Genomic DNA, 16000 nt, shown 5'->3' on the forward strand with positions numbered 1-16000 from the left:
TTGTAATATAGTATTCCATGGCTTTTTTTCCCATTTGTCAGCTAAAATTGGTTTCTTTTTTTTGGCATTGCTGAGTCGGAGTAGGTTATGCCTGTTTCTCCTTTTTGCTCCCAGTTGTTGGTTAAGGTGGCTTTATAATTTATGTCCTTGGTGCACTCAAGCAGGTAACTGTACTTTTCATAATAATTGTACTTAATAATATTGCAAACAAATTAGAGGCAATTGTGCACATTTTGTCTGTCTTAGTATGTGTACTATGTACTATGCTAGTGTGTGTACTGTGAATCAGGGTTTGTGTAGGAGAAAAGGTAAATGCATAAAAAGAATTGGGGTAACAGCAGGTGACTATTTTTAATGGCCACTGGTGTTGGAATGTTGAAATAAAAGATAAAAAGGAATCTTCACAGAATCCGAAATCACCAGTGTGCCTTTGTCCGTGGCTGAGCATCAAATGAGCCATAATTCATTTGAAGAGGGAAATTGAAGTTGTGAAACCTGGAATAGGCCGGGAAAATGATACATGTCTTTGGCAAGGCCAGTGTTTTTTAGTCTGAGGGTGAAATAATAACAAAACAATTTGGACTTGAGCATCAGTAGGCTTTGTGCCCTAGGAAATGGGTTACCCAAACTACTCTGTAACACTTCAGTAATTATTTACCGCTCTGATGCTGATCTTTCCAATCATAAAATAGGCCTTTGTAATAGCAATTGACGAGCTGTTTGAGGGTTCCTCTAGAGTGCCTCTTTCTCTTGCACGATTTCGCTCAAACACTAACCATCACATCATCATCTCATAACAGGCTTAAGTTTCGAGTTTGGGATTTTTCCATCCAGCCGTTTTAGCTTTAGATCGTCCTTAAGAAACTGTGACACACAGACGGACACACACACATCATTGAGATAGCGAAGGTTTTAGTATCGGGGGACCCTAAAACGTTGTAAAACTGGAGATTAAAAATTTTGACAAATTTTAAAGCTTTTGTTTCTCCTCCATAGACAATAAGTTATGGTGGTGGTGGGGGGGCACAAAGCAAAAAGGCTGTGTCACACTCCAGTCCTTCCCCTATGCATGATGTTGGTCCTCACAGGTGGTGCAGTGGTAGTGCTGCTGCTTTGCAGATAGGAGATTGTGGGTTTGCTTGCCGGGTCCTCCCTGTGTCGAGAGCGCTTTGAGTAGTGAGAAAAGCACTATATAAATGTAATGAATTATTATTATCCCTCAATAAGACGCTCTACTCCAACACATTTGACAATTTATACTATATTTCGAGAAAGCTGTTGTAACAAGCTCACAACTGAATTACTTTGTTAATACATTCCTGAGCACCATTTGGCATCATGACAATTATGTTTGTTTATCAAGATGTGAATTTATGAACATGACATCTCAAAATGAACATCTTTGTTTGAACGAATCTTGACACAATAAGAAGCAGAGCAAAAATAGAAGCCTATTGACTCTCAGCAAAATTGCTCTAGTAGGGTTTCCCCTGTAGAGGTGATGATTATTGTCTTACAAAATCTGACTTCTAAAACCCCAGCTTTACAAAGAGAAAACATTTTGGACACAGGTTTTTAATTTAGATTTTTACTCTTGTGTATTAACATGTCTTTTATGTCCTGAATGGTTGACAGCAGAGTGACACAGCAGACAACAGTCCTGTCTTACAACTTTTTCTTTTGAGTCTTTGCTGATTTCTGTAAATGTTGACATAGGTTTATTGCAAAGACTCTGCTGTTCATATATGTTGTTTGGTTGTTGGACTAATCCAAGTTAGATGAGAATATAGACTGGGCCTTGTGATGGACTGGTATCCTTTCCAGTGTGGTTTTTGTGGTGCTGATTTTGAGCTCTCCACATCCCTTCTCTGGAAAAGGAGGAATTGACCGATAGAATAAAAGCAGACAACAAATAATTGATCAGGATTTAATTGATTGAATTTATTCTTAATGTGCTAAACTTTATGAAATGTTACTACAGATAAAGAAAATAGGAAAATGAGGTAAATTGGAAAATGTAACAATTTACAACTTTTTTTTTTTTTATATAAAGCTGGGTTCATGTTTTCTCTTTAAAAAAAGAAAGTTCAAGGTTAAGGTCACTGTTATCAACAGTACTGACGGGAGCAAGTTCTTATTCTGGTGTGTGTGTATTTTGTCTTAATATTACAGCTTAAAGGAACTTCCTTGGAAAATTTATTTGCAGCAAATATTCCCTCCAAAGCAGACACAACCTCTAAGAGGCCCGTTTTTCCTGTTTCTGGCAGAAATGTCATAATATTTGAAATCCCAGCTGGGACATAAAAGAGATTTTAGTAAGCATTTTTTTGTATTGTATATAATGATTTTAAGTAAATAACAATTTTGTTCACAGAAGTACATAGCATCTCTGCTGACCCTAAAGGAATTTGAGAGATTTCCTCTGTGCAGCTGTTGTGGTGATCACTGAGCTGAGAAACATGGCTTTGGAAGTCTACTGCGATCTTCTGTCTCAGCCCTGCAGAGCCATCGTACTCTTCCTCAGGGCCCTGGAGGTACCGTTCTCCACCATGGAGATCAGCCTGTTGAAAGGTAAAGCTGACAGTTCCTGAAGGCTTAGCTGGCTTGAGGGTGTCATTTTTCTCAAGCAGCTGATCCATTGGGGGGACTACATCATAAGCAGGATTTAAAGATAAATACCAATAAATGTAATTTGACAAGGTGCTGCTTGCTGACGCATTCTGTGCTTCAGTTTTTTGTATACAAGAAACGTTAATTTAAACGCATCAAAAACTAATTAAAAATGACTTCTCAAAATGCCAGTTATTGGCAGAAGTATTTTCTATTTTTATTGGTATTTAGTGCTTAATTTTGCAGCAACTGAGCAGTGTAGCCCAGTGGCTGGGGTGCTGGACTTTACATCGCATGGCTGCCAGTTCAGTTTCCTACCCGTGACTGGGACTTAGGTTCTTGTCAATAAGGAGTGTGGTGCTTGTAAAGCGCCGCCTTGTATTCTCATTAGGAATGTGATACCTACAATTGCTGGATGGAACTTGAAATTGTTAAAACAATCTCCCGATTGTGCTTTTTCCTCCCTCATGCCACATAACAGATGCTTCTTAATTTGATACAGATGTGATCATGCTTATCAAAGGATCGGAAAAATAAGGAGGAGTTGACGTGGAATTTTCTTGTATGTTTTTGGAAACCATTGGGCTTCAAGACCTGCGTTGCTTTTACACTCGCTTCATACTTTTTGGCTGTTGTGTTTTCTTCACTTATTGACATGTAAGAATTGCGGCATTGTTTTGTTATTTACATTTCACCTGAAAAAAGAGACAAAATAAATGTATGATGTACGTGGTAACCCTGCGTGGAGTTTGCATGTTCTTCCCGTGTATGCGTGGGTTTCCTCCCACAGCCCAAAGACATGCAGGTTAGGTGGATTGGTGATCTTAAATTGTCCCGTGTGTGTGCCCTGCGGTGGGCTGGTGCCCTGCCCGGGATTTGTTTCCTGCCTTGCACCCTGTGTTGGCTGGGATTGGCTCCAGAAGACCTGTGTGACCCTGTAGTTAGGATATAGCAGGTTGGTGGATGGATGGAATGGATGTACGTGGTAATTTGGGTTACAATTTTTGAGGTTTTAAGGAGACCATAATAAATTGGATGAAATCATTAGTTATACTTCAGAAGGTAATGGAGACTTCCTGGCCTTGCGATGCCCCTGATGCTGTACAAGTGTACACTTCATGCCACAGGTAAACTTCATTCCTTGAAGGTGTTAAGAGTTAACAGCTGTATAACAGCATATTCATACTTGTATTGTACATGTTGGAAATTGTGTGTTTGTAACAAAAGAACCTTAACCCCTTCTAGCATTCTTCAGGAGCCAAAGTCACTAAATGGAGTGTTTTCCACTAGTGACATGGCCATGATCTTTCAAGGTGCTTACTTACACATGAAGATTAGACGTCACAGATGCAGGCCAGTACAGATCACTGCATTGTGATCTCGCGCTGAGGTCTTGTCCAGATCCTGTTTTATTTGGACCCTAGCATGATCACAAAGGGTGAATCTTTTTTGGTAGATTTGTTCTCCAACTTAAATTGAAGTTTTTTTTTTTTTTTTTTAACTAATTTGAGGCCACAATAAAGGACAGTCAAGTGTATGAATTGGTATGAAGTATGGAAAGTAGCAAAAGAGAGATGAGAACAGGGGGCTGCAGTTAGCATGTGGAGGGAATTTCTATTGAAGAGATCAACAGGGAGCTCCAAAGAGTTAAAAATTAAGTGTTATCTGTCCATAACAAAAAGTGTTAAAAACCTCAGAGAGAAATATTAGAGCCCTACTGCTTGTTGACCATGTGAACATTCTAGAAGGAACTGTGGAGTGCCCTAGGAACCGATTTGTCACTAGACTTTTTTGCTTGACTTGTAGGTGTGCTTTTAAAGGCCTCTCTACATGACCTGAGAGTTGGGAGTAATGGGGCCACAGCCCTCAGGCAAGAAGTAATCAATAATAATAGGTTTTATTTATTTGTAGGTGCCTTTCTAAACACTCATGGACACCGAAGGATAGATAAAACAAACATTATAAACTAAAATACAAAATTTAAAATCCAACAGAGCAAATGTAGTCAAAGAGAAAAAGCAGTATTCAATAAATGAGTTTTAAGTTGTGACACTAGAGGGCGCTGTTGCTCCTCAAACCCCAAAGACAAAATGTCCAGACACCAGGTGAAAGCACTAGAAACATTTTTAATTTCTTCTTTCTTTGATATAATGTGCTTTTCAAGCACCTCCACCACCACAATACACAATAAATCAATAATTACAATACACTAAATCAATCCTCCTCTCCCACCAGCTCCGTCACTCTCCCTCCTAACTCCGGCTCAGCTTGCTGGGTTTCAATCATTCTTTTAAATAGTCCATGACCCAGAGGTGCTCCCGTCCTTCTGTCCATGTGATTCAATAGCATTTCCGGGTCGGATAAAGACCTTATATTTTCTTCAGCACGGAAGTACTTCTGTTCTTCCGTCCCCATGACTTGGGAGTACTTCCGGGCTACAGAGAAAATAAAAATCCCCGCGTCTCCCTGCAGCGTCACACGATGGCACCCACGGCACCCAACAGGGCTGTGAAGCCTAACTCCATCTACCTTGGTGCTAGGCACCTCCATGCTGCAGGGAAGACGCCATCTAGCTGCCTGGAGGTGTCAACCGGGATGAGCTGCTGGACGTCCATCACAAAGTTTAGATTCGAAAAGTGAATCAAATGGTAGTGAGTTTCAGAACTGGGGAGCAGACCAACTGAATGCCATGGTGGTAAGACATTCAAATGAATGGAGGAAGAGGATCTTAGGGTATGGAAGGGAATGGCAACATTGGAGGAGGTCAGACAGAGATGGAGGGGCGAGGTTGTGGAGAGCCTTAAAAGTTAGTAGGAGAATTTTGAATTGAATATGGAACTTAACTGGAAGCCAGTGAAGCTGCTGCAAGACGCGAGTGATATGGTGAATAGAGGGGGTTCTAGTAATGATGCGGGTGGGCAGCTGAATTCTGGACTAGTTGAAGCTTATAAAGAGATTTGCGAGAAAGATCAAAGAAAAGGGAATTGCAATAATCGAGACGAGAAGTGACCAGGCTATGAACAAGGATAGCAGTGGTGTGGGGAGTGACGGAGGGGCGAATACGATCAACGTTACACAGGTGGAAATATGCAGATAAAGTACTGTCAAGGATGACACCTGTGGGGAAGGGGAGACAGAGAAATTATCAATAACAAATGAAAAATTATCAGTTTTGGATAATGTTGATTTTGTACCAATGAGAAGAACCTCAGTTTTGTTGCTGTTTAATCTACGAAAATTTGATGGAAACCAGAGCTTGATTTTCGAAACAGTAGGTTTGCTAGTGAGATACGCTGATGACACCCAGGTCAAACAGTGAAAGCTAATGTTATATTTACAAAAGATATTGCTGAGGGTGAAGGAGGTAAATAATGAAAAGGAGGGACCCCAGGACAGATCCCACCTGAAGTAACAGCGGTGGGTTGGGATGTGAAAGTTTTAAGCTGAACAAACTGAGTGTGGCCTGAGAGGTAGGATCTGAACCAGTCTAGTGGAGTGTGGGTAATGCCAATTGAAGATAATCTATTGAGAAGAGTCGTGTGACAATTAGTGTGGAAGGCTGCAACTCAGATCAAGGAGGATGAGAATAGGAATTAAACCAGAATCGGCTGCCATAAGGAGGTCGTTAGTAATTTTTATAAGTGTCGTTTCTGCACTGTGGAGGGGACAAAAACCAGACTAGAACTGTTCATACAGATTATTTTGAGATAATGAAGTTGAATAGCCAGTATTTTTTCAAGCATTTTGGAAACGAAGGGTAGATTAGAAATAGGAAGAAAATTACTGAAATTAGTCGGATCAGTGCCAGGTGTTTTCAGAATTGGGGTTATTGCAGCAGTTCTAAAAGTTGAAGGAACAGTACCAGTGATGAGAGAAGCGTGGATTATAGCAGAGATAAGAGGGACCAGAGAGGGGAGGCAGGCTTTGACCAGAACTGTAAGGAGGGGGTCCAGTTGACAGGTGGATGGCTTAGACTTACAGACGAGATCTGAGATGACTGAGAAAATAGGAAGCTGAAAAGAAGAAAATGGGTGATTAGATGGGTGAAGTTCAAATTAAATACTGGAAGAATCCATACCGAGAGACTGGTGTATCCTCTGGATTTTTTCATTAAAAAAGGACATAAGGAATTGCAAAAATCAGTTGAGTAATGGTGAGAAGGTGAATAGTCCGGGGGTGGTGTGATATTGCTAAGTAGTGAAAACAATGACTTGGTGTTACCTTCATTGGAAGAAATAATGTGAGTATCACATCATAAAGCGGATCAAAAGAGTAAATCTGTATATAAATGTGCTTGCATGGTAAAACCACCTACATGTGTTGTATGCTATTTTCCTCCCATGTGTTTTCCTTCCTTATTGCTTGTTGGGCTGAAATAAACCCTTTCCCTCTGCCTGAGCCTATGTCTGGTGCATAGTGTGAGGCAAGGATGTGTAAGTACAATGTTTAAATATGTTAGCAGCAGGCATGCATACCCATAAAAGAGGTTTTAGGAGAAACTTCATCATAAAGCAGCATTTCCTGCATTGGATCCTCACTTCTTTTTTTAATCTTGTGTATCTCCTTAATGATGGGCAAGCATTAATTTTCTCTGCCACTGATAGGTGACAACAGGACGGAACAATTTTCCAGTCTAAATCCCAAGATGATGGTCCCAGTGATTGTCGATGATGGTTTTGTTCTCACTGAAAGGTAACTTTTTGTTTAAGTTGAAGCTCAACATTTACTTGGACACATTATAACACAGCAAGCAGTGTAACCCCTAGTGGCTAAGGCGCTGGCAGTTTGGTCTGTATCTGTATGAATCATTTGAGCAGCCAGGGCTTTCATTGTACTCTACAGTGTTTATACTGTCCGTTTTCATCACATTTAGTTCAACTGTTTACTGCCATGTTGTACAGTAATGGAGGATTGCAGGAATCGTCAGGTAGAGGGGTCCTTTCATCGGATTGGCTGGCCCAGCGCTGTCTCAGCTGTGGAATAGCCAATTGGGGGAGGCAGCTGGATGGCCGCTAAACAAATCCAAATTATATTATGGGATATCATCTGTTAAATTCTGCACCCTACTTGTACAATTTTTATTTGTATTGAGGATTACTTCTGTTCTGTGTATTGTATTGTATTGACCCCCCTTTTTTCTTTTTGACACCCACTGCACGCCCAACCTACCTGGAAAGGAGTCTTTCTTTGAACTGCCTTTCCTGAGGTTTCTTCCAGTTTTTCTCTGCAAGGTTATTTTTTGGGAGTTTTTTTCTTGTCGTCTTAGAGAGTCGAGGCTGGGGGGCTGTCAAGAGGCAGGCTCTGTTAAAGCCCATTGCAGCACTTCTTGTGTGATTTTGGGGCTATACAAAAATAAATTGTATTGTAATTGTAATGCTTTGAACCTTTAATCCAAATTGAAATTCACAATTGAAATGAGATATAATTGGAGGAGTTTCCTCTCACAGTCCAAAGACATACAGGTTAGGTGCATTGGGGAACCTAAAATTGTCCCTAGTTTGTACTTGGGGTGTGTGTGTGTGTGCCCTGCGGTGGGCTGGCACTCTGCCCGGGGTTTTTAAGCATTGGTGTGCGAAAGGCCTTGTAGTGGGATGGTGTCTTCTGCCCAAACATCTAAAGCCACACGAGTGGGTGGTCCTGCCTCTCTTAGGCTGTGTCCTCGATGAGGTGGGTTTACAAAATAAATCCTACACTAAACAATACCACCCAAAACCACCGTCTCAAATTAAACATTTCTGACCCTGTTTGTATTTGGTTTAGTCTCAGATACTCCGAAATATAGCCATTCCTTACTTCTCCTTAGTCTCATATCCGTTCCCAGGCCTGACAACTTGTATCCTGATTACACAAAGACATGCAGTCTATAAAGAATGATGACTTTTAAGTGTGTGTGTGTGTGTGTATGCCTTATGAAGAAATCTGGCATTTCACCCGGGGTTGGTCCCTGCCTTGCATTTGATACTGACAGCCCCCCACCATCCTTGATTGCAATAAGTCAATCTTGACGATGATCTCATCAGACCTTCTTCTGATGCAAAGAATCTTGGTGTCATTTTTGATTCCTCCCTTTCTTATTCCGCTCACATAAACCATATTAAGAAACTTTCTTTCTTTCACCTCCGTAACATATCCCATGTTCGCTCCTTCCTCTCCTTTTCTAACGCTGAGAAACTTGTCCCTGTTTTTATTACATCCCGCATCAATTACTGTAATTCCCTGCTTTCAGGTGCCCCTTCTAATCTTCTATCACAGCTCCAGTTGATTCAAAAATCAGCTGCAAGAGTCCTGACTCGAACCAGCAACAGCGAGCACATCACTCCCATCCTGCTTCACCTTCACTGGCTCCCTGTGTCTTACAGGATTGAATATAAAATTCTATTAATAACCTTAAATGGCCTCACACCAGACTACATCAGTGACCTTCTACATCACTATAATCCTGTTCACCTACTAAGGTCCTCTGATTCTGGTAGTCTTGTTGTGCCTCACACTAACCTGCACTCTATGGGTGACAGGGCCTTCAGCTCCATAGCACCCAGACTTTGGAGTGACATCTGAAATTAATCAGATCAACCGACTCCATTCATTCTGTTAAAAAACAACTTCAAACTCATCTGATCAGAAAAGCTTTTAACTTAACTTAACATTCTGCTCTTTCTTTCAGTTTACCTCTCTGTCCAGGTGCTCAGGATAAATGTGTGTGTCTATCACAAATTAGGTTATTTGTTAGGTTTTTCTTTTAGTATTGAATTTAGTATTTTACTCTGGTTTATTGTCCTTTATTCTATTTAATGCTTTGTTATCTGTTTCATTGTTGTATTCAGGAAAGCATTTGTATCCAAAGTTCCATATACCCTGCTGTTTTTTTCTAAGATTCTGTGAAGCGCCTTGAGCATGGGAAAGGCGCTATATAAATAAAATGTATTATTATTATTATTAAGTGGGTCCAGTAAATGGACAGAACAGAATGTTCCAAATGCGTCCTGACACTATGGGTATGCTAAGTAATCTGCATTTTTCTTTCAAAGTGTTGCCATCATGAAGTATTTAGCTGCCCGATGCAAAGCAGCAGACCACTGGTATCCAGCAGACATCCAACGACGTGCAAAGGTGGACGAGTACCTTGCATGGCAGCATGTTCACACACGGCCGCACGCAATGAAGGTCTTCCACCTTGAGGTATGTGGGGTGCATGTAACTTAATGTGGCTTAATACAGGCTGGGACAGCCTCAGAGTGACCATTACCGTCGTTCACTCAATGCTCATTGATGTTGGTAGTGCTGTCAACAAACACAAATTGGGTTTTGACTAAACTTTTAGTCTTTTTCATTGAAATAGGCTTTTTCCAATTTACCAAATAAGACTTAACTGCACATCCTCAGTGTTCTATTCATCATGCTGCGGCTAATCTATACTAATAAAAGGCAAAGCCCTCACTCACTCACTCACTCACTCACTCACTCACTCACTCACTCACTGACTCATCACTAATTCTCCAACTTCCCGTGTGGGTGGAAGGCTGAAATTTGGCAGGTTGATTCCTTACAGCTTCCTTACAAAAGTTGGGCAGGTTTTATATCGAAATTCTACGTGTAATGGTCATAACTGGAAGCAGTTTTTCTCCATTTACTGTAATGGAGATGAGCTTCAACGCCGTGGGGGCGGAGTTTCGTGTGACATCATCACGCCTCCCACGTAATCACGCAGTACATAGAAAACCAGGAAGACCTCAAAAAAGCGCTCAAGAAAACATGCATTATATAATTGAGAAGGCAGCGAAACAATAAGAAGCGAGCGAGTGACATATACAACCATATTCATGAGTTCTGCTACTTGAAACAAAGCACGATGTAAACCTACACTTTAAATTAAGTTCATAGACAGGCTGCCGCTGGCGTTTGTAATTTAGTGCCTGCCCATAGAAGGCCGTCCGTCAGCGGCAATCCAATAGCAAACTGCCACGGGTAAATATTCACGGGTGAAGGACTGTGCTTATGGAGAGGAAGATGAGATGGTCAGGGTGGTGTTTGACACAAACTCAGCGAAACTGCGAGAGAAAGTTTTAAGTGCCAGGACTAAGGTAACATTAAATAAAGCTATGGACATAGCACGAGATGGCACCAGCACAGCTGGGAACCTTCGATGCAAGTACACCGAGTGGCTCACGTGAACTGGCGCGTGCACAGATAAAAGCAACAGTTCCAAAGAGCTGAACAAAACCGAATTACACAATTGAAAAGGCAGCAAAAAATATGAAGCGTCTGATAAGCATATTCATAAATGCAGCTACTGTGGAAACAAAGCACACGGTGGAAAAAGTCAATGTCCGCTAAAGGAAGACAGTGTAAAAAACCCGTGCATGCAGTGTGTCAGGTCTCAGATAAAGAAGAAGACGAGCTGTTTATTGATGCAGTAAGAAACGAATCGATGAATGAAACCTGTCATCTTTACAACGATTGACAAACACGGAATGTAACTTGAACACAACACATCATACAAATCGACCCTGATTGAAACAAATAATGATAATCAAATCCTTGATGACAGCAACATTCAATAACACTCACAAAACAATTACTGTATATTGACAATCATGTTACGTTATTTTTAAAATGTTCCCTTTTCTTTTTCATAACTTCTACTTCTCCACTGCGATACGCGGGTATATATTTAAATGTATATATATACCCCTATCTACAGTATATACTCTCGCATAGACAAGCCACATGCTGTGGCTCAATTGTAGAGTCTTAGCCTCTAATGCCGACATTCGAGTTCGATTCACGAGAGGGATGCACTGAGTATGTACGCGCTACTGATTCATTTTACCTTCGCATCTCCTTGGTTTGGGACGTATGAAAAAATATTCGGTTAACGCAGAATCATGTTACGTTATTTTTAAAATGTTTCCCTTTATTAGCACAAGCACAGCTGAGAAGCTTCGATGCATGTACTCCATAACGCGTTAAAAAAATAACGCATTTAATCACACTTTCAATTCCAAGCAAACGGGAACTTTTGTCAATGCATCATTTCCTGGTACATCCATTACACTGATGCACACATCACAGCTACAAAAATGTTAGAGTCGAAATAAAGCGCGTTCTTACGACTGATCATTTCGACTTCCCGAAAGCCTTGATAAAAGCATGGTTTTGTGCACACTGAAAAGCAAGCAAAATTAGATGCATTACAGAAAGCAGACTTTGTGGCTCTTACTGGGGATCATTGGACTTCCGTGACCGTTAGTAATTCTAATTACATCTAATTACAAAATGTTCAATGATCACACTGTTTTAGCCTAATGTACAAAATAATTTTGGCTAAGGTTACTCAGAGTTTAAAGATTAAGTTGGTCAAATTACCTTTTATGTTTCTGACTTATTTTTTTAAGAAGAAAAACTGCACTTTATGTTGAAATTTTGGTTATTATTATTTAAAGACAATACTATTCTGAAAATCTACTTAAAGTACTTAAACTACCACTTTATTTTTAAGTCTGCCCAATTTTAACCAGGGATGATATTTTTGTTTCTGTTTTGAATTCAAATGCAGTTTAAAGGCTTTTTTTTTTCAGAAATTAAAACGGCTTCAGTTTACAATATTCATGTACATGTCTATTATTTGATTCTGTCGCCCACTAAAACACTTTTAAATTAAAAAAAAAAAACATTTGCGATTTGGGGCAAATTTACGTGTGCGATTACATACGATTAATCAAGATTAATTCTTACACAGCCTCTAATTAATTGGATTAATTTTTTAATCGAGTCCCACCTAATATATATATATATGTGGATATATATATGTAGATTTGTATATATAAATGTGTATATACAGTATATATGTAGATATGTATATGTGTATATACAGTATGTATATATACAGTATGTATATATATGTATGTGTGTATATATATATAGATTTATATATATATGCCAGCAACACTCATGACAATGACAAAACAATTACATTGTCAATCATGTTACGTTATTATTAAAATGTTTCCTTTTCTTTTTACTTCTCCGCTGCCAATCGCAGGTATTTTGCTATATATAGATATATATATATATATATATATATATAGATATATATATATAGATATATATAGATATATATATATATATATATATATACAGATATAGATATATACAGATATATATAAATATATATATATATATATAAATAGATAGATATGACAACAACACTCAATATCAATGACAAAACAATTACATTAACAATCATCTTACGTTATTTTTAAAATGTTTGCTTTTCATTTTCATAACTTCTTTAACACACTACTTCTCCGCTGCGAAGCGCGGGTATTCTGCTAGTCTTCTTATATAATACGCTACTGTGGCTGTCTGTTTGTCTGTCCAGGATTTTAAATCACCTGTAGCTCACAAACCAGTTGACCGATGGACCTGAAATTTGGTACACATATACTACGTGATGTCTACTGTCCGCATTCGCGGTGATGATTGACCTCCAAGGTTATTCCTCCTTTTATTTTATTTTATTTTATTGTAGAATCAACTCTTGACAGTGAGGCACATGCATACGGGCGCCGTTCTTATCCCTACCACCTTCGCCGTCACTTCCCCTACCTCTTCATATCTTAAATCATTCTTCAGGAAGATTGAAGACTTAAGTGCCAGCTTAAGTGACAAATTAAGCAAAACTGACTTAATCAGTTTTAAATAACGCAAAAAGATGCAGATGAAAGAAGAGAGAGGGCCACTAAGGTGGAGAATAGAAGAGCTGCTCAGGAAGTAGCAAGCACATCAACTTCTGAGCAAATGAATGATAAACGTAAAGAGAAAGAGGATGAAAACTAGGAATGCTCAAGTAGTGCGCAGTGCACCGTAATAACTTCTGAAACTTTCCTCACTTTTAGGGCCTCCTGCCAAAGCTGACTGGGCAGCCAGTGAAAGAAGTCCTTTTGTCACGTGCGCTTAGAGAGCTGGATGAGACCTTGGACCTGCTAGAAAACATGTTTCTGAAGGATAAGAAGTTTCTGTGTGCAGATGACATCTCCATCGCAGACATTATGGCCATCTGTGAGCTCATGCAGGTAAGGAGAGAAGGTTTGAGGTCCTGGTTTTTGTTTTAAAGTCTTGCTTTTTTGGTATTGCTTTATTAAAGATACAAGCACCAAACATGCCCTGTCGTACTGTGCCACCTACAAAATGAAGCCATAAAAAGTGATGTGCTGGACAAATTATGTTAAATGTGTGAATGAACTGTCAGAATCAGGTGGCTCATTTAAGGTCTGTTACAGGGTAGGGTATAGCAGGACACCATTTGATACCAAAGAGCACAAGAAGACTATGCAGGAGGGAATCTTAACCCCTCAATGTGGCAGTGCCTTCGCCGGGGTGGTATGACAAGTTGTCACTGCTCAGGAATTTATTTTGGGGCAGTCCACCCCTATCATCAGCTCATCCTCTTTGGATGTGAAGCAGAAGGCCTTTAGATTAGAGAACAGCATTTCCGCACATTTGTGTTCAAGAAGAATTCTGTTGGCTAATTGGCCAGTTGGGTTTCTAAATGCCAAAATGCCTGACACTCTCCATCCGGTACATTTGCTCAAGGTGCCATGCCCTCTTTCAGCCACTGGGCCTTTAGATTACAGGGCAGGTTTCTCTGCCACTGTGCCAAGGGAGTTCTCCTTTAGTGCCGCTGGGTAAGCTGTCTTTTGACTTAGAGCCCCGGCTTTGTGGCCATCCTCCCCTCGTGAGGATGTAGACTTCAGAGGGTCAGGGCCTTGAGCTAGTAATAGCCGTCAATGTAAGGGAAATTCTGAGGGGACACAAGCAAGAAAAAACGGTGTTGGGAGTCTGGCAGAGGAGGCCTTAACAGCTCCTCCAGGCCACTAGGTGGAAGTAGTGCAGTCATTGCAAGTGTGTAAAGGAAAAATCAGATTCTGATAATACAGGGTGGTCCAGATCTAATTATACAGATCCAAATTGTCTGGATGACTTTGATTTATGCGAGGACAATTCCAGTTCGATGCGAAGACGATTCTTCATGTCGCCAGTTCGCACACTTCTCGATGGTCCAGGATTTTTCAGGTGATTTTCTATGTAATAAACTTAAGTTATAGCGTAATGAAAATTGCATAATTAGACCTGGACCACCCTATAGAGGGCTAATTTGTTAAATGCAGAAAATAAATTAAATATAATGTAAACAGTCAATAACACTGCATATGAATGCATATCGAGTCTCAACAGGTAACTTTCAGATCTCGGGTGGAGCACAACTAACTTCGCAGGTTGTAACCAACTCTTTAAATGTGATAAATGGTTTCTGTCCGGCCCTCACTTTGAATCAATTTTTATTATGTCTGTTAATGTGGTAGCCTCTAGGAGCTGGTCGAGATGTCCTAGTGAAGCGCCCTCGATTAAATGAGTGGAAAAGAAGAGTTGTGGACCATTTGGGAAGGCAGCTGTTTGAAGACATTCACAGAGTAATCTTCTCCTTCAAGGACCTGCAGCCCCCTATTCAACGTCCGAGTCACCTGATAGCATTTTGTGAAAAACTCTGTGGAGTTTCAAGCTAAGTGGTCTTACTTTGGGCACTGGATTTCTGTTAAGTGTATAATGGAGCTGCCCTTAGACATGTTATGTAGTCCTCCAAGCTTGCATTTTAATGTACTGCAAGATGATGCATAAATATGGACGCCAAATTGAAATGTATGTAGCAAATCGAGACCTTAAATCTAGCATTTCATATAAGAAAATGTGACTGCTAATCAAGGCATGTATGTGTAACATTTCAAAGCACATTGCTTTTGTGTGTAATAATAATAATACATTTTATTCATATAGCACCTTTCCCAGCTTTGTGAGCACTGTCATGTTCCCAGCCCTTATCTGACCTTTTGTTATGTAACTGATTTACATTTCAGTACCATTAGATGTTTATTAAATGGAAATACAGTTCACCTTACAGTTTCCGTTTTTCTATTTGCTAGTTGTGGTCACAAGGTGCGGAGGTCATAGTTCAGAAGCCAGCTTCATATAGTTTGCTTATGCTTGTAGGAAGTTCAAACTGTTTCCTGCTAATGTCCTTGAGGAACCTTTGCATAAGAGGAAGGGAAAGCACAAGATAACTCAAAGTATCTAGACCAGGGGTGTCCAGCCCTGATCTTGGTGGGCCGCAGTGGCTGCAGGTTTTCATTCTACCCATCTTCTTCATTAGTGAGCCGTTTCTGCTGCTGATTCACTTGTTTGGCCTTCGTTTTAATTGACGTGACTCAGATCCCTTAGTTATTTCTTTTTCCTTAATGAGCAGCCAAACAATAATGAGACACGAAACATGAGCAGCTCACCTGAAAATAAAGCAAGGTGAAGGTCTCAGTCATGTTGGTCTGCTCAGGTCACT

At 40.0% G+C, this 16000-nt stretch overlaps 1 protein-coding gene across 1 annotated transcript; it reads left to right on the plus strand.

Moving 5' to 3' along the window:
- The first annotated feature begins 102 nt into the window (after window positions 1-102).
- LOC120541258 (glutathione S-transferase theta-1-like) lies at window positions 103-15811 on the plus strand. The gene is made up of 6 exons (XM_039772731.1): window positions 103-164; window positions 2375-2571; window positions 7215-7302; window positions 9639-9789; window positions 13509-13685; window positions 14976-15811. The coding sequence occupies exons 2-6, from the start codon at window positions 2460-2462 to the stop codon at window positions 15174-15176; spliced, it is 729 nt and encodes a 242-aa protein (XP_039628665.1). The 5' UTR covers window positions 103-164; window positions 2375-2459; the 3' UTR covers window positions 15177-15811.
- The last annotated feature ends 189 nt before the right edge of the window (window positions 15812-16000 follow it).

The sequence above is a fragment of the Polypterus senegalus genome, chromosome 12, assembly GCF_016835505.1.
Source record: "Polypterus senegalus isolate Bchr_013 chromosome 12, ASM1683550v1, whole genome shotgun sequence".
Lineage (NCBI taxonomy): Eukaryota > Metazoa > Chordata > Cladistia > Polypteriformes > Polypteridae > Polypterus > Polypterus senegalus.

Bases quoted from the DNA above. Each gene is read 5' to 3' on its own strand.
- LOC120541258 (XM_039772731.1), top strand. From the start codon at position 2,460: ATGGCTTTGGAAGTCTACTGCGATCTTCTGTCTCAGCCCTGCAGAGCC. The intron at 2,572-7,214 runs GTAAAGCTGACA...TGCCACTGATAG, and splicing joins GGAGATCAGCCTGTTGAAAG to GTGACAACAGGACGGAACAA. The intron at 7,303-9,638 runs GTAACTTTTTGT...TTTCTTTCAAAG, and splicing joins GGTTTTGTTCTCACTGAAAG to TGTTGCCATCATGAAGTATT.